Below are 27,245 nucleotides of genomic sequence, written 5' to 3'. Positions count from 1 at the left end.
AGTGACTCCCTCAGTACTGCACTGGGAGTGTCAGCCTAGATTATGTTCTCAAACTCTAAACTGAGGCACTAATGTCAGGAACTAATGTCTTAATATCTATATCTATCTATCTATCTATTTCTATTTATTTGATATATATATAAAGCGGTTGGTTTGTCTGTCTGTTTGTTTGTCTGTCTGTCTGTCCGCTATACACTCAAAAGTTATAGAGCGTACCTACACGTATGTTATATCAAAAGAAAGGTTATGATCAGGGGAGTCTAATAGGTGTATTTACTTTTTGGTCAGACAAAAAACGTTCAAAAATCCGCTCATTAGTGGTTGACCAATCCTACCGCTCATTAGCGTTGAGTGATGTGATGGTGGACCAATCCTACAGTTCAGTGACCTGATGGTTGACCAATCGGTGCATCACGGGCGGGACCTAATCCTGCAGCCTCCCGAAACTTCGCCGCCATTTTTTTCATCCCCACAGCGACAGCACCAGCCAAACAAACCGCCACATTGCGGCTCCGGGAGCGGGAGGTGAGTTCCAGTCACTCGGGCTGGGCCTCACAACCACTCGGCCCGAGACACAGAGCGGGCGGGGGAGCGTTAGCGGCCGGCCGTAAACCGCGCCACCCGCGGCGCGGCTCCCGGCCGCACCGGCAGCTCAGCTGGGGTCTGTCTCGGCCCCAGAGCTCAGCCGGGCCTGAAGCACTAGGCCCCGCACGGCCACCACGGCCGGGCTCAATTTTCAAAGTCCTTCCCCGGGTGCCAAAAGAGAGGGAGGGAGGGAGGGAGAGGGAGAGAGAGAGAGAGGGGACAGACAAGGGCAGGGAGAGAGATTGGGGGGAGAGGGAGAGGGGGCAGGGAGAGAGAGGGGCACGGAGAGAGAGGGCGAGGGACAGAGGGAGGGTCACGGAGGGAAAGAGTGACACAGAGCGTGGGAGCGGCAGCACCCACCCGTAAACCGTGCGGCCCAAAAAAGCCCTGGCAACACCGGGCCCCCCAGCTAGTTTATTATATTAATGTAGTGGACAGAGTCTGTCCCTTTTGAGGTCTTTGGCTTAGCTATAAAACCATAAAATACAAACTACCAGAAAAAACAAATATGTTTCTTTTTCTCCCTATTAGCTTGGTTGGGAGTGTTTAGGTTGCACGTACATTAATAAACCAACTCGTCCAGGATGTGAGATATGTTGCACAGCCAGACCAGATGACTACCAGGTACCAGACCTGTATAAACCTGACCAGGGGGAACTACAGAGGATCAAGGATGAAGAAGAAGCTTACAAGCAATATGAGCAGGTAACCCTTTTATCATTTTTCAGGACCCGTTGGTCTTGTCTTGTTCTTGTTTGATTCCTGGTTGTCCAGTCCACTGTAAGCTTTTGCTATTCCTCCATCTCATTGGCTTTAAGGTTTGTATTCGAAATCTCCACTGCACATGTGTGATATGTACATAATAATGGTAGCCTGAAACAAGTTTCCTATGTGGCTCGTGTGAAGCTCTTGTGCATTCACACAACACAAAGAGGAAGCTGAGAAAGCCAATCAGTTCACCTAGTTTGCCCTGTCATTTAGATCCTCATAAAAGATCCACGAGATCATTTTTTACTTTCTTCCTACTTTGCAATCGTTCCAGAATCCCCCAACTCCCTAATTTATCACAAATATTAAGTCAGACTTCACTGCACTTGATGGCATATGTCAGCAAGCCCTCTAATTATATAGTAGTTACCGTTACTTTGTATTTGGCTCTGGGTTTCCTTCGCGTGTGATGCAGGATTACAAGATAAATTTGGATGAGGAAGGCCATACGGCCCGTCTTGGCTCATCCATCCCGAAAAGCCCATAGTATCTTTTAAAGGCAGAGGTTAAGACTTTTAATAATAGAAGAATGAGAGGTGATCTTATTGAAACATATAAGATACTGAGGGGGCTCGACAAGGTAGATGCAGAGAGGATGTTTCCCCTCGTGGAGAAATCTAGAACTAGGGGGCATAGTTTCAGAATAAAGGGTCGCCCTTTTAGAACTGTGATGAGGAGGAATTTCTTCTCAGAGGGTTGTAAATCTGTGGAATTCTCTGCCTCTGCCAGAGAGCCGTGGAGGCTGGGTCATTGAATATATTTAAGGTGGAGATAGACAGATTTTTGAACAATAAGGGAGTGATGGGTTATGGGGAGCGGGCAGGGAAATGGAGCTGAGCCCAAGATCAGATCAGCCATGATCTCATTAAATGGCGGAGCAGGCTCGAGGGGCCAAATGGCCGACTCCTGCTCCTACTTCTTATGTTCTTATGTTCTAAAGATTCCAAGATGTTTGACTCCACCTGCCTGGTTGCCTATTCCAGATATTGATCACTCTTTGATACAATGAGTAACCTTTGGAGATGATGCTTTATTCTGTAAACATTAAATTAGTGAGAACTAGCAGATCACCCTGGCATTGTTAATGATGAGTCTGGGATTTGGAGTACACATTCTGTTGTTTCTTGAGGACATAGAACTCACTGCCTGAAAGGGTGGTAGAGGCAGGAACCCTAACCACATTTAAAAAGTACTTGGATGCGCACTTGGGATGCTCTAACCTGCAGGGCTACGGACCAAGAGCTGGGAAGTGGGATTAGGCTGGATAGCTCTTTGTTGTCCGTTTCATGTAACTTTCTATGATTCTATAGTCCATGGTCCGGAACAGACATTCGGCCTTCTGCTGCTGCCGCTCGCTGACCTCCTGCCGTTAACAGAAGTGGGGGACCCAACAAATCTGACCCCCTCCCCCACTGCTGCTGCCACTCGGGTATTACCTGCACCGCGTTACACACCAGTTGGTAACTGTCATTGGCCGCGTTTTGTGTTTGGGTCTGAAATCTAATTGGTTGAACAGATTCTAGGACATTACGTTGCACAGACGTGCATTCATGCAGAGGTTAAGACTTTTGATAATAGATTGATTCAGTAACCTGAGGCAGATTATTTTTCTTTTACAAAACAGTCCATGGTACTAGAGCGGCAACTGAATTACCAGCTCCTGTTGGAAACGGATGACCAGAACTTGATATCGACCGGGGAGGAGTTTGAATGCCCGGTCTGTTTAATGACCTATGAGCATGGTGAAGGCGTTACTCTTCGAGAGTGCTTGCATTCCTTCTGCAAGTAAGAAAAACTTTTCTGTTGCATTGTGGAGGTAGCTACAACATACAATTGTTCAGTATGACCCAGTACTTCAATGTGAAACAATGGCAATCTCCCTCAATCTCTCACTCAACAACAACAACTTGTATTTATATAACACCTTTAACATAGTAAAATGTCCCAAGGTGCTTCACAGGAGAATTACAAGACAAAAAATTTGACACCGAGCCACATAAGGGGAAATTAGGGCAGGTGACCAAAAGCTTGGTCAAAGAGGTAGGTTTTAAGGAGCATCTTAAAGGAGGAAAGTGAGGTAGAGAGACGGAGAGGTTTAGGGAGGGAATTCCAGAGCTTTGGGCCCAGGCAACAGAAGGCACGGCCGCCAATGGCAGAGCGATTTATAATCAGGGATGCTCAAGAGGGCAGAATTAGAGGAGCACAGATATCTCGGGGTGGTGGGGGGGGGGGTGCGCGGGGAGGGGGGGTTGTGGGGCTGGAGGAGATTAGAGAGATAGGGAGGGGTGAGGCCATGGAGGGATTTGAAAACAAGGATGAGAATTTTGAAATTGAACCAGTGTAGGTCAGCGAGCACAGGGGTGATGGATGAACGGGACTTGGTGCGAGTTAGGACACGGGCAGCCGAGCTTTGGATGACCTCAAGTTTACGTAGGGTAGAACGTGGGAGGCCAGCCAGGAGTGCGTTGGAATAGTCAAGTCTAGAGGTAACAAAGGCATGGATGAGGGTTTCGGCAGCGGATGAGCTGAGGCAAGGGCGGAGACGGGCGATGTTACAGAGGTGGAAGTGGGCGGTCTTACTTATGCCGCGGATGTGTGGTAACCTCTAAAATAGAAACTAGTGATGTGCAAATGTTGTGCCTGAGTTGCTGGGAACCATGGCAATGTCATACCAAGGGAGGCAAGCAGTCAAGTCTGCAAGATGCAAGGTTCAGTAGATATTCTGGAGTTTTGCTTGATTTACTTTGGGGACCGGGAAAAGTTCTGCAGAACTTTTATTCAGGAGTCCAGAGCTTAGGAACTGCAGTTCGTGTGCTAATAAGGAGTTAACTGTGGGTTACCAAAAGCTTTTTGCAGAATTTGAGCCAGCTGTCCTTGTTGTGTGGGCTAAAATATAGAAATTCTTGATGGGCCAACCCCAGGAGACGGAAGCAGCACTAAAGCCTGTAAATCAGCTGTCAACTGCAATTAAGAGCCAATTAAGCACCTGAAATATACAGGGAAGATAAAGATAGCTAATTATTCACCACATTGCTGTAGCTTGGCTGCTACGAGTGAGTAAAATCAGTTTGACAGTCCCATCATAAGATGGCAATAAATGGTACCCGAGTACGGAATCATGAAATTTTACAGCGTGGAAGACCATTTGGTTTGTTGTGCCTGTGCCGGCTCTTTGAAAGAGCCATCTCATTTAGTGTAGGGCAAGGCAGTTAGTTAGCAGATGTGGTTTGCCCTTTAAGAAATGGTGTAGCTATGGCAGTCACTGGAGGCAAGCTGCAAATCGTACCCAGTACACCAATCTGCCTTGCTGGTCCCAGTGTTACTCCTCACTGGCATTTTCACCCTTACTTTGCCATGGCTTTGCCATTCTGGTCATCAAGTTGCGCACTGAGGTACCTTTTTAGGGTAAAGTTAAGAAACACGCAGCAGATGGGGATTATTCCTGAAACCTTGGAGGTGGAGAAGAAGTTGTACTTAACATAGAAACATAGAATATAGGAGCAGGAGTAGGCCATTTGGCCCCTCGAGCCCGTTCTGCCATTTAATGAGATCATGGCTGTTCATCCAAATTCAGTACCCTGTCCCTGCTTTCTCCCCATATCCCTTGATCCCTTTAGCCTTAAGAAATATATCTAACTCCTTATTGAATATATTTAATGAATTGGCCTCAACTGCCTTTTCTGGTAGAGAATTCCACAGGTTCACCACTCTCTGGGTGAAGAAATTCCTCCTCATCTCTGTCCTAAATGGTTTACCCCTTATCTTTTAGACTTAAGGTTGCTCCCCAATCAGTTCAGTCATATCAAATTCTGCTCCCAGACACCTCATCTGAAAAACTGTACCTCTGACAGTGTCGTATTCAAATGTCAGCCTGGATTACCTGCTCAGGTCTCTGGAGTGGGACTTGAACCCATGGCCTTCCGACTCAGAGGCTGCAACTGAACCAGCACTACTTCTTCCATATCTTATCAGCCAGTTACAGAGGGCAATTGGCAAAGGCCTGTGAGGAGGTTACGTGTCTGGCCTAAAAGTCAAATCGTACACCAGGAAGGAGGCATTCCTTCCTTGGGCCAGAACTTCGGGTCCCCACAGGTGAGTACGCGCTGGGTACTCACACGTAGGCCCAACGAAAGTGCCGGTTTTGTGCGTCAGCGGGAGAAATCTCGGCGGGAATCGCGGCGCGGCGACTATAAAAAGGCCCCAGAGGCTCAGGTAGGTCTCAGTGCGTCAGCGGGAGAAATCTCGGCGGGAATCGCGGAGCGGCGACTATAAAAAGGCCCCAGAGGCTCAGGTAGGCCTCAGTGCGTCAGCGGGGGCGGCAGGAGAAATCTCGGCGGCAGAGCGGCTATAAAAATGCTCCAGAGGCTCAGGTAGGTTTACCAATCTCCAATCTCAGAGGGAGAGAAGTCAAAAGTAATCGAAGTGTGACGTCACCAGAAAGCAGGTAAATGATTGGTTGGTGAGTATTTCTCTCTTTATAAACTTTAACTCTGTGGTTTATAGTTTCTATAGTCTCTGTGGTGTAGTGGGGACTGTTTATAAACCAGGGCCCTTAAATATACTATTTAACTGTAGTGTAATTGGTGGGCTTGATTTGATTTAATTTAATTGCAATTAATTAAAGGGTAAGTCATGGCAGGAGAGCCCGGTGCCGTGATATGCTCCTCCTGCGCTATGTGGGAACTCAGGGACACTTCCTGTGTCCCTGACAACTATGTGTGCAAGAAGTGTGTCCAGCTGCAGCTACTGGCAGACTGCATTGCGGCGCTGGAGCTGCGATTGGATTCATACTGGACCATTCGCGAGGCTGAGGACGTCGTGAATAGCACGTTTAATCAATTGGTCACACTGCAGGCAAAGGTTGGATGGGCAGAAAGGGAATGGGTGACCAACAGACAGAGTGCTAGGCACAGGCAGGTAGTGCAGGGGTCCCCTGTGGACATCCCCCTCTCAAACAGATACACCACTTTGAGTACTGTTGGGAGGGATGGCTTATCAGAGGAAGGCAGCAGCAGCCAACTTCCTGGCACCAGGGGTGGATCTGCTGCACAGGACGGGAGGAAAAAGAGGGGTAGAGCTATAGTAATAGGGGATTCTATTGCAAGGGGAATAAATAGGCGTTTCTGCGACCGCAAACGAGACTCCAGGATGATGTGTTGCCTCCCTGGTGCAAGGGTCAAGGATGTCTCAGAGCGGCTGCAGAACATCTTGGAAGGGGAGGGTGAACAGCCAGTTGTCGTGGTGCATATAGGTACCAACGATATAGGTAAAAAGCGGGATGAGGTCCTAAAAGTGGAATATAGGGAGTTAGGAGGTAAATTAAAAAATAGGACCTCAAAAGTTAGTAATCTCAGGATTGCTACCAGTGCCACGTGCTAGTCAGAGTAGAAATAGTAGGATATTTCACATGAATACGTGGCTAGAGGAATGGTGCAAGGGGAGGGATTCAAATTCCTTGGACATTGGAACCGGTTCTGGGGGAGGTGGGACCAGTTCAAACCAGACGGTTTGCACCTGGGCAGGGCTGGAACCGATGTCCTAGGGGGTGTGTTTGCTAGTGCTCTGGGGGAGGGTTTAAACTAAAATGGCAGGGGATTGGGAACCTGAGCAGGGGGACAGAGGAAAGGGAAACAAGGATAAAAGCAAAAGATAGGAAGGAGAAAAACAAAAGTAGCAGTCAGAGAAATCGACGGTTTAAACCAAACATGGCCACAGTAAATAATAATTCTAATAGGTCTAAGAGCATTAAAAAAAACAAGCCTGAAGGCTTTGTGTCTTAATGCGAGGAGCATTCGTAATAAGGTGGATGAATTAGCTGCGCAAATAGAGGTAAACGAATATGATTTGATTGGGATTACAGAAACATGGCTCCAGGGTGGCCAAGGCTGGGAACTCAACATCCAGGGGTATTCAATATTCAGGAAAGATGGCAACAAGGAAAGGGAGGTGGGGTAGCATTGCTGGTTAAAGAAGGGATTAACACAATTGTAAGGAAGGATATTAGCTCTGATGATATGGAATCTGTATGGGTAGAACTGAGAAATACCAAGGGGTAGAAAATGTTAGTGGGAGTGGTATATAGACCTCCAAGCAGTAAGGCGGAGGTTGGGGATGGCATTAAAAGGGAAATTAGAGAAGCGTGCAATAAGGGCACAGCAGTCATCATGGGTGACTTTAATCTACATATAGATTGGGCTAACCAAATTAGTAATAATACTGTGGAGGAGGAATTCCTGGAGTGTTTAAGGGATGGTTTCCTGGACCAATATGTCGAGGAACCAACCAGAGATCAGGCCATCTTAGACTGGGTATTATGTAACGAGAAAGGATTAATTAGCAATCTTGTTGTACGAGGCCTCTTGGGTCGGAGCGATCATAATATGATCGAATTCTTCATTAAGATGGAGAATGAAGTAGTCGACTCAGAGACTAGGGTCCTAAATTTAAATAAAGGAAACTACGATGGTCTGAGGCGCGAGTTGGGTAGGATTGATTGGGGAATGTCACTCAAAGGGTTGATGGTGGATAGGCAATGGCAAACATTCAAAAACCGCATGGATGAACTACAGAATTTGTTCATCCCAGTTTGGCATAAAAATATAACAAAAAAGGTGACACAACCGTGGCTAACGAGGGAAATTAGGGATAGCATAAGATCCAAGGAGAGGACATATAAATTGGCCAGAAAAAGCAGTAAACCTAAGGATTGGGAGCAGTTTATGATTCAACAAAGGAGGACAAAGGGATTAATTAAGAAAGGGAAAATAGAATATGAGAGTAAGCTTTCAGGGAACATAAAAACTGACTGTAAAAGCTTTTATAGATGTGTTAGCACTGTTGCCTCACAGCGCCAGGGACCCGGGTTCGAATCCGGCCTCGGGTGACTGTCTGTGTGGAGTTTGCACATTCTCCCCGTGTTTGCGTGGGTTTCCTCCGGGTGCTCCGGTTTCCTTCCACAGTCCAAAGATGTGCGGGTTAGGTTGATTGGCTATGATAAATTGACCCTTAGTGTTAGGGGGATTAAATATGTGGGGTTACGGGGATAGGGTGGGATATGTGTTGGTGTAGGGGTTACGGGGATCGGGTGGGACATGTGTCGGTGCAGGCTCGATGGGCCGAAATGGCCTCTATCTGCACTGTGGGGTTTCTGTGTGATTCTGTGTGTGTGTGTGAAGAGAAAAAGATTGGTGAAGTCAAGCGTAGGTCCCTTGCAGTCAGAATCAGGAGAATTTATAATGGGGAACAAAGAAATGGCAGACCAATTAAATACATATTTTGGTTCTGTCTTCACAAAGGAGGACACAAATAACCTCCCAGAGATGTCAGGGAACATAGGGTCTGATGAAAGGGAGGAACTGAAAGAAATCAGTATTTGTAGGGAAATGGTGTTAGGGAAATTGATGGGATTGAAGGCCGATAAATCCCCAGGGCCTGATAATCTACATCCTGGGGTACTTAAGGAAGTGGCCCTAGAAATAGTTGATGCTTTGCTGATCATCTTCCAGCATTCGATGGAATCTGGAACAGTACCCATGGATTGGAGGGTAGCCAATGTTACCCCACTATTCAAAAAAGGTGGTAGAGAGAAAACGGATTTACAGACTGGTAAGCCTGACATCGGTAGTGGGGAAAATGCTAGAGTCCATTGTAAAAGATGTAATAGCAGAGCACTTGGAAAACAGTGACAGGATCGGACAAAGTCAACATGGATTTACAAAAGGTAAATCATGCTTGACTAATCTACTGGAATTTTTTGAGGATGTAACTGATAAAATAGATAAGGGAGAACCAGTGGATGTGGTGTATTTGGACTTTCAGAAGGCTTTCGATAAGGTCCCGCATAAGAGATTAGCGTGTAAAGTTAAGGCACATGGGATTGGGAGCAAGGTATTGACTTGGATAGAGAACTGGTTGGCAGACAGAAAGCAAAGAGTTGGAATAAACGGGTCTTTTTCCGAGTGGTAGGCAGTGACTAGTGGGGTACCGCAGGGATCGGTCCTTGGACCCCAGCTATTCACAATATATATTAATGATCTAGACAAGGGAACTAGATGTAATATCTCCAAATTTGCAGATGACACAAAGCTGGGTGGGCGTGTATGCTGTGAGGAGGATGCCGAGAAACTAACAGGACTAGACAGACTAGATGCAGGAAGGATGTTCCCGATGGCGGGGGAGTCCAGAACCAGGGGTCACAGTCTAAGGATAAGGGGTAAGCCATTTAGGACAGAGATGAGGAGGAATTTCTTCACCCAGAGAGTGGTGAACCTGTGGAATTCTCTACCACAGAAGGCAGTTGAGGCCAATACATTAAATATATTCAAGAAGGAGTTGGATATATTTCTTAAGGCTAAAGGGATCAAGGGGTATGGGGAGAAAGCAGGGACCGGGTACTGAATTTGGATGATCAGCCATGATCTCATTGAATGGCGGAGCAGGCTCGAGGGGCCGAATGGCCTACTCCTGCTCCTATCTTCTATGTTTCTATATTTCTAAACCAGAACTTCCGTTCCCTTGAAGGAAGGGGTTCACAGGTCGAACGCGTGCGCCGGAGAGGCAGCGCGTACGCCTGGAACTTCTGTTTTTTTGCACGTTTCTCCGGGAAGGTAAGTCTCCAGGAGCTACGCTTATAAAAAGCAGTCGCAACAAGGTAAGTGGTGAATTAAGTAAAATTAAAACATTTTTTCCACAGGTTTATTATTTTAAAATCTTTTAAAGAAAGGTAAGTTTATTTTTAGCCCCGTTAGAAAGTGTAATTAATTTTTTCAAAAATTTAAATTATTGTTTAAAATAGTTATTTTATGTAACTTATAGTTATTTTAAAAATGTGATTTAAAAAAAAATTTATTTGAAGTTTTAGTGATGTTTTGGGGCTGAATTGTATTCATAGATTTGACAGGTCTTCCTGTCAAATCTATGAATACAGATTCCCTGCTAACCATTGGCTCTCCATGGCCCACATGATCCCAGGGGACGCTTCGAACTAACTGCGCCCCTGGGATACGCAAGCACTGCGCGCCGGCAGTTGAAGGAGGCCCAGGATCGGAATCCCACGTGGGCCCACAGCTCAAAGGCCGGCGCGCTAGGTAAGTGCAGGTCGGGGGCTTGCACCCGCGGGAAGCCCTCGACCCGAATTTCTGGGCCATTAGAAGTATCTGCCACCCTGTGGGGAATGAAGTTTTCAAAATGCAGGGAATGGGAAATTGAGAGAAATATTTGGAAATAAAATAATTATCCATCTTTTCAGAGACTGTCTGAAGGGGACAATCCTAAACAGCACTGAAGCCGATGTGACATGTCCGTTCATAGACGAACACTATTCCTGCAAAAGCAAAATTCTTGAACGCGAGATAAAATACGTGAGTTATCTTCATCTCCAATTGCTCTTGCTTTACTTCAGAAATGAGAGGAATCAAAACCACCACAAATTTGGATAGGGGGAATATTAATCACTCCTTGCCTACCCGGTGGGAACAGTGCGGACGGGGGGTTAAGGTAGTGGGGAGGGTCTCGCCACCCACCAACTTAATTTACCAGAAATTAGGCCCAGGAAGGCTGCACGCTGTCATCTTAGGGGCATGCGCGCGTGGCGTTTTGCTGGCGGCCATCAGCATCATAGAATTACAGAAAGGTTACAGCACGGAAGGAGGCCATTCGGCCCGTCGAGCCTGTGCCGGCTCTCTGCAAGAGCACTTCAGCCAGTCCCACTCCCCCGCCCTTTCCCTGTAGCCCTGCAAATTTTTTTCTTTCAGGTACTTATCCAATTCCCTTTTGAAAGCCATGATTGAATCTGCCTCCACCACCCTATCAGGCAGTGCATTCCAGATCCTAACCACTCGCTGAGTAAAAACAGTTTTCCCTCATGTCGCCTTTGGTTCTTCTGCCAATCACCTTAAATTTGTGTCCTCTGGTTCTCGACCCTTCTGCCAATGTGGAACAGTTTCCCTCTATCTACTCTGTCTAGACCTCTCAGGATTTTGAATACCTCTATCAAATCTCCTCTCAACCTTCTCTGCTCTAAAGGAGAACAACCCCAGCTTCTCCAGTCTATCCACATAACTGAAGTCCCTCATCCCTGGAATAATTCTCGTCAATCTTTTCTGCACCCTCTCTAAAACCTGCACATCCTTCCAAAAGTGCGGTGTCCAGAATTGGACACAGTACTCCAGTTGAGGCCGAACCAATGTTTTATAAACGTTCATCATAACTTCCATCGGGTCAGAAGAGGCCCAGGTAATTTGTTTTTTTTTACATTTCCTTAAGGTTCCTTGTGATCCAGGAGTGCTTCTCCTAGAGCAATAACAAGGGTCCTCCTCTCCCCCGGGACCCCTCCACTCGCCAGGGATTGTCCCCTTTGGGTCTCCGGCGGTGTCGGTTTTCCCGCCCAACTTCCCACTCACCTTGCATCATTCCCGCCAACTCTTTGTGGGAGACAGCACAGAGAAATCTAATCAAAATGGCCCCAGCCTCACGCCGAGGAGTCCGTTGGGGGGGGTGGGTGGGGGAGTTCATTCCTGATTCACACCCCACTCACCCCAAACACATCCAAAGTTAAAATCAGGGTCTTTTTATTCATTTATGTTTACAAATAAAATTCAAATTCAGCCTCATTCTTTCCAACTTTCAGCCTTTACCACCAATGTTTTTCTCCTCCTTTCTACCTCCCTTCCTGAAGTAATTGCCTCCTTATGAGGATATGGTTCCACAGGCATCTCCAGTGCCTTGTCCAAGTGCCCTGATTTCATGTGTGAATCTAGATAAGGTTGCCAGACTATAGAGCTGTGAAACGAGGGCCTCACACCTGAGCATGATCCTATCTTCACCCAACATCCACACATGTTCATTTTCAGCAGGGCTCCCTGGACAGAGATCAAGAGCAGGAACCCTGGCTGCTTTTTTCCCCTTCCTAACTCAAGGGTGGACAAATGTAGGAAGTCACACAACACCAGGTTATAGTCCAACAGCTTTATTTGAAATCACAAGCTTTCGGAGTGCTGCTCCTTCGTCAGATGACTTCACCTGACGAAGGAGCAGCGCTCCGAAAGCTTGTGATTTCAAATAAAGCTGTTGGACTATAACCTGGTGTTGTGTGACTTCCTACATTTGTCCACCCCAGTCCAACACCGGCATCTCCACATCATAACTCAAGGGTGGCCAATCATCAAGCCAGTACTTCCACCCTGAGATCAGACTAATCAGCACAGCCCTTGGGATTGAACCCAGGACCTTTTCTGGGTTGTATGACTTGGATATTTTCACAATTCATTAAATATATTCAAGAAGGAGTTAGATATATTTCTTAAGGCTAAAGGGATCAAGGGATATGGGGAGAAGGCAGGGACAGGGTACTGGATTTGGATGATCAGCCATGATCTCATTAAATGGCGGAGCAGGCTCGAGGGGCCGAATGACCTACTCCTGCTCCTATCTTCTATGTTTCTATGATACTAATTAACTTAACCAACTGAGCCATCAAGGGGAGAATTTCTTTTTTGTTAATTTTGGGTGGTATGATGGAACATACCCAGGCTCGAGGGGCTGAATGGCCTACTCCTGCTCCTATCTTCTATGTAACAGTGTAGTGGAGCACCAATACCCAGTGTGGCACAGCGATGGAACTTGGGACCAGTTCTTCACTATGAATGTTCCTGGTCCCAAGCATGCCGAAGACCAGGCATCTCCCACAGGGAGCGAAGAATCAAAGGGAGAATCGTCACTTGGCTGTTTTCCATTTGTCAGACTCTTAAGAACAGTTAAGTTTCTAGAAAATTCCGATGGCTCCAGATGGGGAGTGAGTTACCATGAGATCGGCCTCTTTATTTCCTTCTCAGTTCTCTGTCAAGACAGGGCCGGCGGACTACCTACATCCAGGCTTCTGCCAGCCCTGCTGTGTAATCCTTTGCTGTGAGACGTTTTAACATGGCCAGAAATTGAGATTCACCCTATAATTTTTTCAACACATTAATTTATTTCCTCTTCCCTCCACTCCCTGCCTGACAATCCAAATCAGGTTGGCATTGTGGTATACCTGGGATGGCAGGAATGACATATGAAGAGAGATTGGGTCGATTAGGCTTATATTCGCTAGAGTTTAGAAGAATGAGAGGGGATCTCATTGAAACTTATAAAATTCTAACAGGACTAGACAGACTAGATGCAGGAAGGCTGTTCCCGATGGTCGGGGAGTCCAGAACCAGGGGTCACAGTCTAAGGATAAGGGGTAAGCCATTTAGGACAGAGATGAGGAGGAATTTCTTCACCCAGAGAGTGGTGAACCTGTGGAATTCTCTACCACAGAAGGCAGTTGAGGCCAATTCATTAAATATATTCAAGAAGGAGTTAGATATATTTCTTAAGGCTAAGGGGATCAAGGGATATGGGGAGAAGGCAGGGACAGGGTACTGAATTTGGATGATCAGCCATGATCGCATTGAATGGCGGAGCAGGCTCGAGGGGCCGAATGGCCTACTCCTGTTCCTATCTTCTATGTTTCTATGTATTCCAGGCTGAGCCAAAGTTCTGTTTTTTTCTAATTTTACCTGAGATTCATACACTTTTTTTTCTATTCAACAACAGCTTGCATTTATATAGCGCCTTTAACGTAACAAAACGTCCCAAGACGCTTCACAGGAGCGTTATCAAACCCCACAGTTCAGTGTCAGAGGGGTTTGATAGGTTGGAATGCTTTCGATTGTGCCCAGTCAGTGTAAGAGCCCAGCATTAGTAACATTTATTTCCGCAGTTGGTTTATGAGCAATAACAACAGAAAACGCTGGAAAAACTCAACCGGCCAGGCAGCATCTGTGAAGAGAGAAACAGAGTTAACGTTTCAGGTCGAAGACCTTTCGTCAGAACTGGAAAAAAAACAGGAAATGGAACGGATTTTAAAGCAAGTTTAGGGGCTGGGAAATGGGGATGGGGATGAAAGAACAAAAGGGAAGGTCTGTGATAGGATGGAAGGCAGGAGAAGAAAAGAGGCATTAAGAGATATTCAAGGGAAGGGGAGATGGTAATGGGACAGGTTAAGAAACAAAGGATGGCTCTAGATGAAGTGTGAATTGCGCTGGTAGAATGAAAGACAGCTGCCATGTGGGAGGGAAGAAAAAAAAAGCACAAACAAAAAGTGTGGATAAAAAATATATGTGATAGGGGCCGAGGTTATGATCTGAAATTGTTGAACTCGATATCGAGTCCGGAAGGCTGTAAAGTGCCTAATCGAAAGATGAGGTGCTGTTCCTCGAGCTTACGCTGAGCTTCCGTGGAACAATGCAAGAGGTCGAGGACGGTGAGGTCTGAGTGGGAATGGAGCGGAGAATTAAAGTGACAGGCCACCAGGAGCTCGGGGTCCCCCTTACGGACTGAACGGAGGTGTTCCGCAAAGCGGTCACCCAATCTGCGTTTGGTCTCCCCAATGTAGAGGAGCAGTTATGTACAAGACGTTTTCACTTATGAGGGAGTCCAAAATTAAGGGTCATAAATATAAGATAGTCACCCATAAATCCAATAGGGAATTCAGGAGGAACGTCTTTACCAGAGAGTGGTGAGAGAGTGGTGAGAATGTGGAACTTGCTACCACAGGGAGTGGTTGAGACGAATAGTATAGATGCATTTAAGGGGAAGCTAGATAAACACATGAGGGACAAAGGAATGGAAGAATATGCTGATAGGACTAGGGGACACAGATTTAAGGTTTTGGGCAAGTGATACAGGGGGGGGTGGTGGATGTGAGGGGAAAACTATTTTACGCAGCGAGTGGTGAGGACCTGGAACTCGCTGCAGATGGAAGTGGTGGAAGTGGAGACACACAATGTTTTCAAGGGGAGGCTGGATAGGCACTTGAGCGAAATAAACTTGCAGGGCTACGAGGATAGAGCAGGGGAACGGGACTGACTGGATTGCTCTACAGAGGAGCCGGCACAGACTCGATGGGCCAAATGGCCTCCTTCCGTGCCATTATGACTCTATGAAGTAGGAAGGGAGGAGGCTCGTGTGGAGCATAAATGCTGGCACAGACCAGTTGGGCCGAATAGTTTGTTTCTGTGCTGTAAAATCTATGTAACTTTTATTTTAAAGATCTCTCAATTTCTCCACTGACTTTGATATTGTTGGCCGCCGAATTATTCTTCTGCCTTTCTTGTGTTGCCCCACAGCTCCTGACAGAGAATGGGTATCGCAACTACTTGGACAAAAGTTTGTCGATTGCCGAGAATCGTAGCGACAACAGCTATCACTGTAAGACCCCCGACTGCAAGGGCTGGTGCATCTACGAAGATGATGTCAATGAGTTTCACTGTCCCCTCTGTAGTAAGAAGAACTGCCTGTTGTGCAAGGTGAGTAGGACTTGGACAGATGGGCCTTCAAAAGAACAAAGGAGTTGGGATAAATATCTGGGTGGGAACAGATTGGAGGCTCACACAAAAGGAACTCTATCTCCACAAAAGGCAATCCACACTGGGACAATTGAAATTTTCAAGACTGAGATCGCTAGATTTTTGTTCAGGTAAGGGTATCAAGGGGATATGGAGCAAAGGCAGGTAAATGGAGTTGAGATACAGATCAGCCATGATCTGACAGAATGCGGAACAGGCTTGAGGGGCTGAATGGCTTACTCCTATTAGAGATAAACAAAAGGGTGCTATGTTGCTGTGGTAAGGGGGAAGTGTGAGGAGACTTTATTCAATGACTAGCTGAGCCATACAAACTGGGAAGGTCCCTAATCTGGCTGAGTTAGCTGATCTAAGGTAATTAAGGACACAGATGTAAGATAATTGGCAAAAGAACCAGAGGCGAGATGAGGAGAATTTATTTTAATGCAGCGAGGATTTGGAAAGCACCGCCCAAGCAGATTCAATAATAGCTTTCAAAAGGGAATTGGATAAATACTTGAAGGGGAAAAAATTGCAGGGCTATTGGGGAAAGAGCAGGGGGAGTGGGACTAATTGGAGAGCTCTTTCAAAGAGCCGGCGCAGGTACGATGGGCCGAATGGCCTCCTTCTGTGCTGTCAGCTTCTATGATTCTACCTCAACCAGGGCAGCAGTTTGACCCTTACAATTGCCTCAGTGTCTTGTGTTAGGGCGGGAAAAGTGTCCGAAGTTCCCACTCCTATCGTTATCCAGTGATCCCTGCTGCAAGTCCGCGTGTGTAGACATCAGTTGAGGACAGGATTGGTCTCGGCTGTAATTCTCCTTGTGATAGTCAATGGCCACTTGGGTGAGTTGAAACAAAAGACGAATGTCTTGAGTAGTGGTGGCACTCTCGCTATGGAGTCAGAAGGTTGTGGGTTCAAGCCCTACTCAAGAGACTTGAGCCTATAATTCAGGCTGACACATCAACAAAGTACAGAGGGAATGCTGCACTGTCAGAGGTACTGTCAATTCAGATGAGACATTAAATTGAAGCCCTGCCGGAACCTCACCAGAGGATGTAAAAGAGCCCACGGCTCTTGCATTAGTCAATCAAGCCCCCTCCTCATAGATCAAGTGCATGCCAACTCTATCATGTAGAGAAAGAACTCTCATTCACCTCCTCAAGACATCCCAAAGCACTTTACAGCCAATTAAATACTTTTGAAAGTGTAGTCACTATTGTAGAGAAACGCGGCAGCCAATTTGCACACAGCAAGTTCCCATAAACAACAATTAAATAAGTGACCAGACCATCTGTTTGAGGTTGGTTGAGGGCTAAATGTTGACCAGGACACTGGCGAGAATGTCAATCATCAACACGCTCCTTGTAACAAGTATGACTTGTCAATACATGATGTGGCGTGATGCTGGGGTCCAAGCTAAGTTAGCGAATGACAAAGCCTGTGAATGCATGAAAGATTTTGGATAGACAGAATGATGGGTACTAAACAGCAGCTACATGATACCCTTCCTGCGTGACCCTCCCCCAATTGCCTCCACTATTTTGAGGCTTATTTCTTCCAGCCTGGTTGGGGACTTTAGGGTGGGTGGCCCAATTCCTGTTGCTTGAATCCTTTCCAGAATCACTGGTAAAGCACTGCAAGGTTGAAAAGCCTTAACATAGCAACGTGGCCACTCTGCCTCCCAAAACATGCCTAAAACCACGAGGACCCAGTTGGCAGAAATATTAATAGGCCTAGGTGTTCTCTTAAGTAAGCTATAACATTAGAAGATTTCCTTGAAAGATGCAAGGTGTATCCGACATCAACACCCTGTGATGGTGTAAGGCTGAGCTTTCCAAATGAGAAACCTATGCATGCAAAGTCAATGTTCAGCTGTTTGTGGTGACGGTGCTCCTTGCAGTATGCCACACTGACACAACTAAACGCTGGATATACTGACGAAAGGTCATCGACCTGAAAGTTTAACTCTGTTTCTCTACGACAATGTTTGCCTGCGTTCACTCTTTCATTGTCCACAGACAGTATCATCGTCTCCGCTTTGATCATCCCATTCTGTGCCCATTCCATCATCTGCCAAAGATGTTGGAGCTGTATGTTATACATTTCCTGTCTATTCCAATTTTTGCAGCGAATGCTGGGTTACTCCAAGGCAGCCGTTTCTCCTCATTACTTCAGTGCCCATCATCCGCCTTAAACAGCAGGTTCCTAAGCATCCACAGCCTCTGCTTCTGTGTTTTCATCAAGTTACAACTCTCAACTCAACTCAACACTGACTAGTGCGATAGCAAAATACTGCGGATGCTGGAAATCCGAAATAACAGAAAATGCTGGAAAAACTCAGCAGGCCAGGCAACATCCGTGGAGAGAGAAATCGAGTCAACGTTTCAGGTCGAAACCCTTTGTCAGGACTGAAGAAACACAGGAAATGAAACGGATTAAAAGGCCAGTCTGGGGGCTGGGAAATGGGGATGAAAGAACAAAAGAGATGTGAAGAGACATTAAGAGGTATTCAAAACCAGACGAGATGGTGATAGGACTAGTAAAGAGACAAAAGGCGGCTCTAGATTAGGTGTGAAATGCACTGGCAGAATGAGAGACAGCTGCCATGTGGGAGAGAAAAGAAGGGGGAGGGGCCAAAACAAAGGTGTGGATAAAAAATATAAGTAAAAATGTAATAGGGGCCGAGGTTATGATCTGAAATTGTTGAACTCGATATTGAGTCCGGAAGGCTGTAAAGTGCCTACTACGCTTGGCTTCCTTATACATGCTACTTTTCACACCCCATGACCATTCTTTACACTTCAAAAGTTCTTCATTGGCTGTAAAGCACTTTGAGATGTCCCGAGGTCATTTAAGGCGCTAAATACATGAACGTTCTTTCTTTGCTTCCTTAGAACAGTTTTCATAGTCAATACAAGACAATTCTAGCTACTAAAAGCATTTACGTCAATTCCTAGACAATGAGATAACAAGAGGTAGCGAGCACAGCATGGTAGCAAGCCTTTTCCTGGGGAGGGGCGGGGGAAAGAAAGAGCCACTCCAGGTTGCTTATGCACACCTCTTGCAGGCTGATTGCAAAATGATATCTACAGAGTCTCTGAAACAGCTCTTTCTCACCAGGGGGCAGGGGTAGGAAATGGTCTGTGATGCCGGTAGGTCATACTGAGCTGGGCTGCTCTTGGACACCTCCGCAAATAATATTCGCAAAATCATCTGATCAGTCTCGCGGCCATAAAAACAAAATGCTGCACAAAGCGACAGTGTGTGTTGCAAATGAGGACTAACTTTTTATTACACTAAAACTTATTTCTATTGCTGGATTATTTTTATCTGCGCTATCTCCCAAATTATTCTACTAATATGATCATTGAAAAGAAAGAAAGACTTGCATTTAAATAGCGCCTTTCACGACCACCGGACGTCTCAAAGTGCTTTACAGTCAATGAAGTACTTTTGTAGTGTAGTCACTGTTGTAATGTGGGAAACGTGGGCAACTACACGACTGACATTGAAGCACCTTTCACGACCTGAAGATGTCCCAAAGCGCTTTACAAACCAATTAAGTACTGTCCTTGAACTGCTGTAATGTAGGAAACACAGCAGCCAATTTGCACACAGAAAGGTCCCACAAGCAACAATGAATAATGACTAGACAATCTGTTTTAGTGGTGTTTCGTTGAGATAAATATTAGCCAGGACACCAGGGAGAACTCCCCAACTCTTTTTGAAAATAGTGCTGTGGGATCTTTTACGTCCACCTGAAAGGGCAGATGGGATTTAAGTTTAATGTCCCAGCCGAAAGACGGCACCTCTGACTGTGCGGCACTCCCTCAGTACTGGAGTGCCAGCTTAGATTTTGTGCTCAAGTCTCTGGAGTGGAACTTGAACCCACATCCATCTGACTCGGAGGCGAGAGTGCTACCCACCGAGCCATGGCTGACACCATAGTAAAAACAAAAAACCTTGGGTAAAGGGGAGAAATTAGAATTCAGTACTTTGTTTGAAAGTAAAAGATAGGGTTTGAACGATTCATTTTTTTGGAACTATAATGTAAAATGCATTAATATACAGCAAAAAGCCATTCATGAAAAATGGGATCAAAATCTGCATCAGTTAAAAAATAAATATTTTCTGCTCCTCAACACAGGCTATACATGAAGGAATGGACTGCAAGCAGTATCAGGACGATCTCAAAATCCGAGCTGAAAATAACAAAGCTGCAAAACAGACTGCTGATTTGCTCACGGTGAAGGACTTTTTTGTATTTTTTTGGACTAAGAATTATCTTAAAATAATGGGCTCAAGAGAAACATTATCAGCAATAAGGGGTGATTTGATCGAAGTTTTCAAGCTATGAAGGGGAACAGATAGGGTAGATAGAGAGAAACTATTTCCACTGGTTGGAGACTCTAGTACTAGAGGGCATAGTCTAAAATTTAGAGCCAGACCTTTCAGGAGTGAAATTAGGAGACACTTCTACACACAAAGGGTGGGAGAAGTTTAGAACTCTCTTCCGCAAACAGCAATTGATGCTAGATCAATTGTTAATTTTACATCTGAGAGTGATAGATTGCTGTTAACCAAAGTATTAAGGGATGTGGAGCAAAGGCAGGGATATGGTTCACTGGTCTGTTTTCACCTCAAATGTCCAAGGACTTACAGAAAAAGACAGTGACAATCTGTGGTGCCTGGGTTTGAATCCAGCTCATACTATTGGGTTCACACCTCCTCTATCGATCTATGAGTTGGCCTACAGAATAAAATCTGCCCCATTTATGGCAATCTTGTTTTGAGAGTCACAGAATAGCTGGTATAGAAAACTGATGCCATACCAGTGTAGTAGGAGATGCTGTTCTGTAATTCAGGAACGGAGTAAAACATCCTAGATCTCTACTCTCCTCCAATTCTATCCTCTTGCACATCCCCAATTTTAATTGCACCACCATTGGCGGCTGTGTCTTCAGCTGCCTGGGCTCAAGGCTCTGAATTTCTCTAAGCCTACCTCTCCTCCTTTAGGATGATACTTAAAACCTACCTCTTCGACCACATTTTATTTGTGAAGCGCCTTTTGATGTTTTGCTACTTTAAAGGCGCTATATAAATACAAGTTGTTGTGACACTGGGAGTGCTTGATGCTGCTGGGTGACCAAAATGGGAACGTGTTCCATTTCCCAGAGTCAACATAAAAATTGACCAAAAAAAGTGTGTGTGGAGAAAGCTCAGTTGTGATTCAGCTACTCTTGAATCCATTGTGGTTTTTTTTTACAAATTCTAGTTTTTAGCTCCACATGATCCAGTTCTCCTTTGACCAAAAGCATTCTTCCTGTCAAAATCCCATGATCCTGGGACTGCATCAGTTGAACGCTGGCCATTTGAACGTTTGTGTTCTAATTTTGTGATTGTTATCCTTTACAGGCACTGCTGCATAGCGGGGAGGCCATGCATTGTCCTAAATGCAAGATTGTGGTACAGAAAAAGGATGGCTGCGATTGGATGTGTTGCACTATGTGTAGAACTGAAATTTGCTGGGTGACAAAGGGAGCTCGCTGGGGACCTGGGGTATGATGTCTAAGTTTTTCCACATAGAAATTACAGCACAGAAAAAGGCCATTTGGCCCTACTGGTTATGTTTTACTGCTATATACGAGTCTCTTCCTGCCCTACTTCATCTAACCCGGCTCACTGCGCTTTGGCAGGATAGCCGCACCAACGTCCCCAGCATTGAAGCTCTGACCATGCTCAATCAGCTCCGATGGACGGGTCACATTGTCCGCATGCCCGATACAAGACTCCCAAAACAAGCGCTCTGCTCGGAGCTCCGGGTGGGCAGAGGAAACGCTTCAAGGACACCCTCAAAGCCTCCTTGAAAAATTGTAACATCCCCACCAACACCTGGGAATCCCTGGCCCAAGATTGCACAAAGTGGAGGAGAAGCATCCGGGAAGGCGCCGAACACCTCGAGTCTCTTCGCCGGGAGCAAGCAGAAGCCAAGCGCAAGTCAACCCAAGAAACCCACCCACCCGCCCCTTCAACCACCATCTGCCCCACCCGTGACAGAGACTGTAGGTCCCACATTGGACTCATCAGTCATCTGAGAACTCATTTTTAATGTGGAAGCAAGTCATCCTCGGTTCCGCCTAAGAAGGACCCTGCTCAGTAAAGTGAATTCTACTGGAGGTTGAAAATAAAGAAACCAATTAAAAAAAATAGGCACAAAAGAAATATTTACATGGTGGCAGAATTAGAAAATGTACTAGGGATGATTTTGTTTTGTCAATGTGTAGATTTCACTGACTTTCCACTTTTCCATTTCAGGGTACAGGTGACACCACTGGAGGATGCCGTTGCCGTGTCAATGGTAAACCATGTCATGCCAAGTGTCAGAACTGCCATTGAATATATTTGCATCCAATTATTCTTGGGCTCGAACAATGCTACCTAATCCAGCGAAGAACACAGCAATGTAATTGTGGCATTTTTTCTGCCAGATGTGTATTTCTCCGCGCTCTAGGAAACTAAAACAGAAGCGATGTCTTCTTTAGAAGTTGGAATCCAGATAAAAGTACTGAATGCCAATATTTTGAGTAAAACCACTTTCTATTCATTGTACTTCATCGACTGTAAAGCGTTTTGGGATGTGAAAGGTACTATAGAAATGCAAGTCTTTTTATTACTTACGTGTCCAATGTGTTGCATCTAAATCACCGTGGCAGGGCATTACCACAGAGCTGCTCCCACTGTTACCGTAACTGGCTGAAACCTCGTTTATGCGCATAAATGGGGTTTCCGCTGCAATTCCGGCAAAATTAAGACGGCGGGGCGGGAGCGGCGCCAAGGAAATTCCCGGCCAAGGTGTGCAATGCGCTAGACACTATCCTCAGGGAGCAGAGTTTCAGTCACGCTCAGATGCACTGGATGAAGGTTTCCTCTCGCGGTCAGTTGCAAGGGTTTCAAGTGGAATGCGTTGAAGGTAGTCTGCAGTAGTACGAGTTCACAGCACAACTTGTCCTTAGTTTGGGAGCCTCACATAGACCATAAGGATGGGGTTAAAAAATGAACGTAGCACACTCCTGCAGAACATAAAAAATCAAGAGCGAGAAAAGACAGGTCAGATCATCAAGCTCATTCCTCCAGTATTTTAACTCACTCAACGGGAGAAATTAAGAAAAATTCTAGGAATGGAGTTAAGGTGTGCATTTGGAGCACCCCAGAGTGAGCTTTTCCCCACACTAAGCCATTCAATTGCTGACATAGGAGAACTTGATGCTGATACTTAGTATACACCTTGGAGAATGCAACATTTTCATTTTAAAAATACATTCTCATTCACTTCTCACTATACAATTCTGATCTACTGTACAAGTGAAACTTCCCTATGGACATAGGGGGTCAATTAATGTGAAATTAAATAAATTTAAAACGGAGATAGTTTCCTAGCTGATAAGGGAATTAGGGGTTACGGGGAGCGGGCAGGGAAGTGGACGTGAGCCTAGGTTCGCATCAGCCATGATCCTATTGAATGGCGGAGCAGGCCCGAGGGGCCGTATGGCCTACTCCTGCTTCTTATGTTCTAATTCCCATATCCACTAAGTTTGACAGAAGATGTGGAGATGCCGGTGTTGGACTGGGGTGGACAAATGTAGGAAGTCACACACCAGGTTATATTCTCAAATAAAGCTGTTGGACTATAACCTGGTGTTGTGTGACTTCCTACATTTGACAGAAGAGCCAGAGAAACCTCAGAAAAATGGTGCAAATGGCGTTTTTCATGGGTTTCCGCGGCTCCTCTGGTGAAGTTATGGATAGGCAAGTAGGAGAATCCTAGTGGAAATTCAACTTTTAATGCTTACATGTGCGCTCCTGCTCCAAGCACGATTTGTTCCCAAGATTGCCATTACTGAGCACATAGAACATTGCTCAGTCATTTTATGCATATAATGATTGACCTTGTGGTAAAGGCCTTATTTGGAAATATCCTGCTCTGTACAGTAGTGTTTAAGTTATATTCAGCTGAAGAGTGATCAGATACGGCTGAGAAAGCGTGGACAATGTTAATGTAAATTTTATATACATTTATATATATATGCATCTTAAAAGTTCCAATTTGAAACAAACTCCTTTAATTTTCTTGGTATGATTTACATTTGTTGTTGCACCTTTAATAAATGTGTTCTATCACTGGCCTCTAGTGTGAGATACACGCAAGTGGTCTGGGAATGTATATTTGCATATTTATTGGTACAAGCATTGGTGTAAAACCGGTAAAAGCAGCTGTACCAACAAGAAACTCCTGTGCAGCCTTTTCAACACACTGTTCAGCCTGCACAATTCAGCAGAACGCTGGGCGACAAGAACGTAAGGCAGCAACACTGCTTAACTCTTTCATTTCTACCTCTCAAGTTACTTCACCGCATGCATTTACCAATATTTTTATAACACTGGGGTAGAGCAGCCGGGTATTATACCAAGCCAGGAGAAGAATGCACAACTTTAATCTTCGACTTTCAAGACCTCTTAGGGGCAACTGAAGGCAGGATGAACAGACTCCTAGGTGTGGGTGCCACCAAGTCACCCAGGGTTATCACTCGTGCCACCTGGAGGGAGGTGGCACTGACTGTCAACTCGCTCACCCCCACGACTGCAGAACAGTGCTCCAAAAATTCCACATCCTCAGCAGGGCAGGCAAGGTAACGCACTGTACATCTCTTCCTTGCTCACCCTGGGCACCAACAGACACTTCACCCTTTTAAAGCAACACCTTCACAATCAACCCTTCGCAACACTCCCTATCCTGCACTATGGCTACGTAGCTCTCGATGTCCAAAGCTACTGCTAGGAAGCCCCAACATTTTGTGCAACCTGAGTGGATCAACTTCGTTAAAGATACTTAGTTTAGACAAGTAGAATTCCTTCCAAGCAGAAGAGCCACAAGCTGCCGATTGTGGTCAATTAATAGGTCGTCTGTTTCACATGAATATCTGAGGGAAATGCTAAATATCTGCCAGGGGGTGGAGAGAGATATTCTCGTCTCGCCTTGAATATCTCAATGTCTCCTCACCCCTCCCAGACCTTCCCTTTTGTTCTGTCATCCCCTCCCCCATTTCCCAGCCCCCAAACTTGCTTCTTAATCTGTTTCATTTCCTGCTTTTTTCCTTGGTCCTGATGAAGGGTTTCGACCTGAAATGTTGACTCTGTTTCTCTCTCCACGGATGTTGCCTGGCCTGCTGAGGTTTTCCAGCATTTTCTGTTAGTTTGGATTTCCAGCATCCACAGGATTTTGCTATTGTAACATCCATCCAGGGCAGAGGATGGAGCAGTGGGATAGAACACCACCATTTGATTGCTGGAGCCTGGGTTTAAATGAATCAGAGTGACGGTCTTTTTTCTTTTTTAAAAGCCATTCAGATCTGGAGGGAAGAAGTGAATTTGCTGTAAATCAAATCAAGTAAACGCATTTAGCAGGAGCTCAATACAAAAGATCCAACAGGAAGGTGAAATTAAAATAAAGATAAAAATGCTTTTTGAAGGTTTGATTAGATTTTCAGACTCCCTATTTTTCATCGTCGCCAGGTCAAAATCCTGGAACTCGCTACTTAACAGCACTGTGGGAGTGCCTTCATCACACGGACTGCAGCGGACAATGAGACCCTCCTTGTTAGATGAACTGGATATCATGATCTTCACAAGCGCCTATCTTCCAAAAGGTAGACTGATTCATGGCTCAAGGCTAGATGCCAATCCACAAACTAGCTTATTTCGCAATCGTTGAAGTGAACAAATAGATAAAACATTTGAAGTAATTCCCACCACAGTATGACTGAACCTTGTATCCCTTCTCCCAACAAATAAATGACGCCACACTTGCCTCATCTCTGAAACCTGGCCCACCATCTCAGCGGAGGCCGGCTTGCCTCCTCACTGGGTCACTTGGCAGTCTTTGATTTAACGGACAGAGATTTTTGGGGGGATTTTTTTTTGAGGCATCCCAGGTCAAGAAGTTTAATCATTTTTGCTCCCGATTCTCTCCTTGACTGAGCCCTAGTCAGTAGAGGAACCAATTAGGCCTGTTCCTGCCCCTGCCTAAGGTGGACTCGTTGAAGACCAACTCCTGCTGTTTTCCAGATGGATGGCTATCCTAACAATGAGCTTAGATGGCAGGGACGGTTTAACGATTTCCCTCCATTGTTCCAGATCATGAAGAATAAATTCAAATGGCTGCCAGTTACTGCTCAGGTGAGCTCATTAACATACCAATCCCCCCGTCTAAGTAGCTCCAGCCTGTGTCTTAGGGTGGATTTAAAACATTTGTGGACTCAATTTAGCTTAAAAGCAACACTTCCAACGTAACTCATATCCAAATCCCTTGTGTAAAGTGGTCAAAAATCCCAACACACAACAGCAAGAAATTAACTTAATGCCAGAGCTAAAGAGTATTGTTCTGAAGAGCATTGCACTACACTGTTAAACAAACATTTACTAAAAATAAAGATAACATTTAAATGGCAGGAGTAAAAGTATCTTTGTGTTTTGTACAACTCTATAGTTCTATAAAGCACCCCCACACTCTGCCACCAATTCCCCGCTGTGTGAGAATGCTGCTGGGGGTGTCAACTAGCCTCAGTTGACAGCACACTCAAATTCTGGCTCAGAAGGTTCTGGGTTGAGTTCCATACCAAGGTTTTAACTCACAATTTAGATCCAGTGCATTCCGGAGTGAGTGCTGCATTGTTGAAGATGAGATATTGAACCAATACCTGCCTGACTATTCCACTGGATCATATGGACATTAAGCTCCCACTGGAGTTCTTCCATCAATGTTGCTCCCAATATCACAAAAAAAAATCCCAGATTTGATTATGCATCCTGCGGTTTGTGGGATGTTACTGGTGCAGAATTCCCCCTAGAAAAAGCACTGGACTTCAAAAATGTGACGTGCACAATATTTTGATGTGATAAATGCAAATATAATACAAAAGTTTTAACTACAGTTGCACCATTCTTAAAACTAAAAATACATAGCAATGTACTTCTACAATGCACTATGAATTCAGATAAGTCACTTGAGCATCACTCTTGTAGCTTAGAATATGAAAATATTCTAAAAGTAACATATGCACAATTGTTCCATTTCATAACTTTTTTCCAGTGGCTGCTACTGCTGTTTTAGGTAGATTTAGAATGAACAATCTGATGTCATTCCCTCCCTACTTCTGAATAATTTTCTCCTCAGCCTTGCTAGGGCACAGTTTCACCGGCACCCTTCCCCACCCCTCGCCTGTGACTGTTGTTCGTGTATAATCATTTGACAGCGAGTGTCTACAAAGCAGTTGACTGTAGGGGCATCACAACCAAATCTCCATATGCGCACTTTCAGCAAGGGTTACTGGATGGCAATCAGGAGAGGGAACTGTTTCCACTGACCTGGTAGAGAGATCAGCGAGCTCAGCACATACTGGAACTGAACTCCCCCCCCCCCCCCCCCACCCCCCTCCTCCTCTCCTGGTCTGGAGGACTGTTACTCAC

General features: G+C 45.4%; 1 protein-coding gene and 1 long non-coding RNA gene across 3 annotated transcripts in view; one reads left to right on the top strand and one right to left on the bottom strand.

The window, feature by feature from the left end:
• Positions 1-23,905, top strand: part of LOC147108881 (ranBP-type and C3HC4-type zinc finger-containing protein 1-like) — a 55,794-nt gene extending 31,889 nt beyond the window's left edge. For both annotated transcript variants that reach the window (XM_086005804.1, XM_086005803.1), the window contains exons 7-13: positions 1,117-1,290; positions 2,978-3,138; positions 10,601-10,712; positions 15,504-15,683; positions 19,870-19,968; positions 21,138-21,281; positions 22,038-23,905. In XM_086005804.1, coding sequence (XP_085861930.1) covers positions 1,117-1,290; positions 2,978-3,138; positions 10,601-10,712; positions 15,504-15,683; positions 19,870-19,968; positions 21,138-21,281; positions 22,038-22,118 — 951 coding nt within the window. In that variant the 3' untranslated portion in view covers positions 22,119-23,905. The remainder of the gene's footprint in view (positions 1-1,116; positions 1,291-2,977; positions 3,139-10,600; positions 10,713-15,503; positions 15,684-19,869; positions 19,969-21,137; positions 21,282-22,037) is intronic.
• LOC147108880 (uncharacterized) lies at positions 23,826-27,198 on the bottom strand. The gene is made up of 2 exons (XR_015080684.1): positions 26,477-27,198; positions 23,826-25,129 (listed from the first exon to the last, which is right to left on the bottom strand). It is a non-coding gene; the product is annotated as an uncharacterized LOC147108880 (long non-coding RNA).
• Between the last annotated feature and the right edge of the window lie 47 nt (positions 27,199-27,245).

This window comes from Somniosus microcephalus, chromosome 13 (genome assembly GCF_052327205.1).
Source record: "Somniosus microcephalus isolate GS21.2 chromosome 13, FLI_Smic_1.0, whole genome shotgun sequence".
In the NCBI taxonomy this organism is placed as follows: domain Eukaryota; kingdom Metazoa; phylum Chordata; class Chondrichthyes; order Squaliformes; family Somniosidae; genus Somniosus; species Somniosus microcephalus.
Note: the sequence above shows the minus strand (reverse complement) of the source record. Positions and strands in the feature narration are given on the sequence as shown.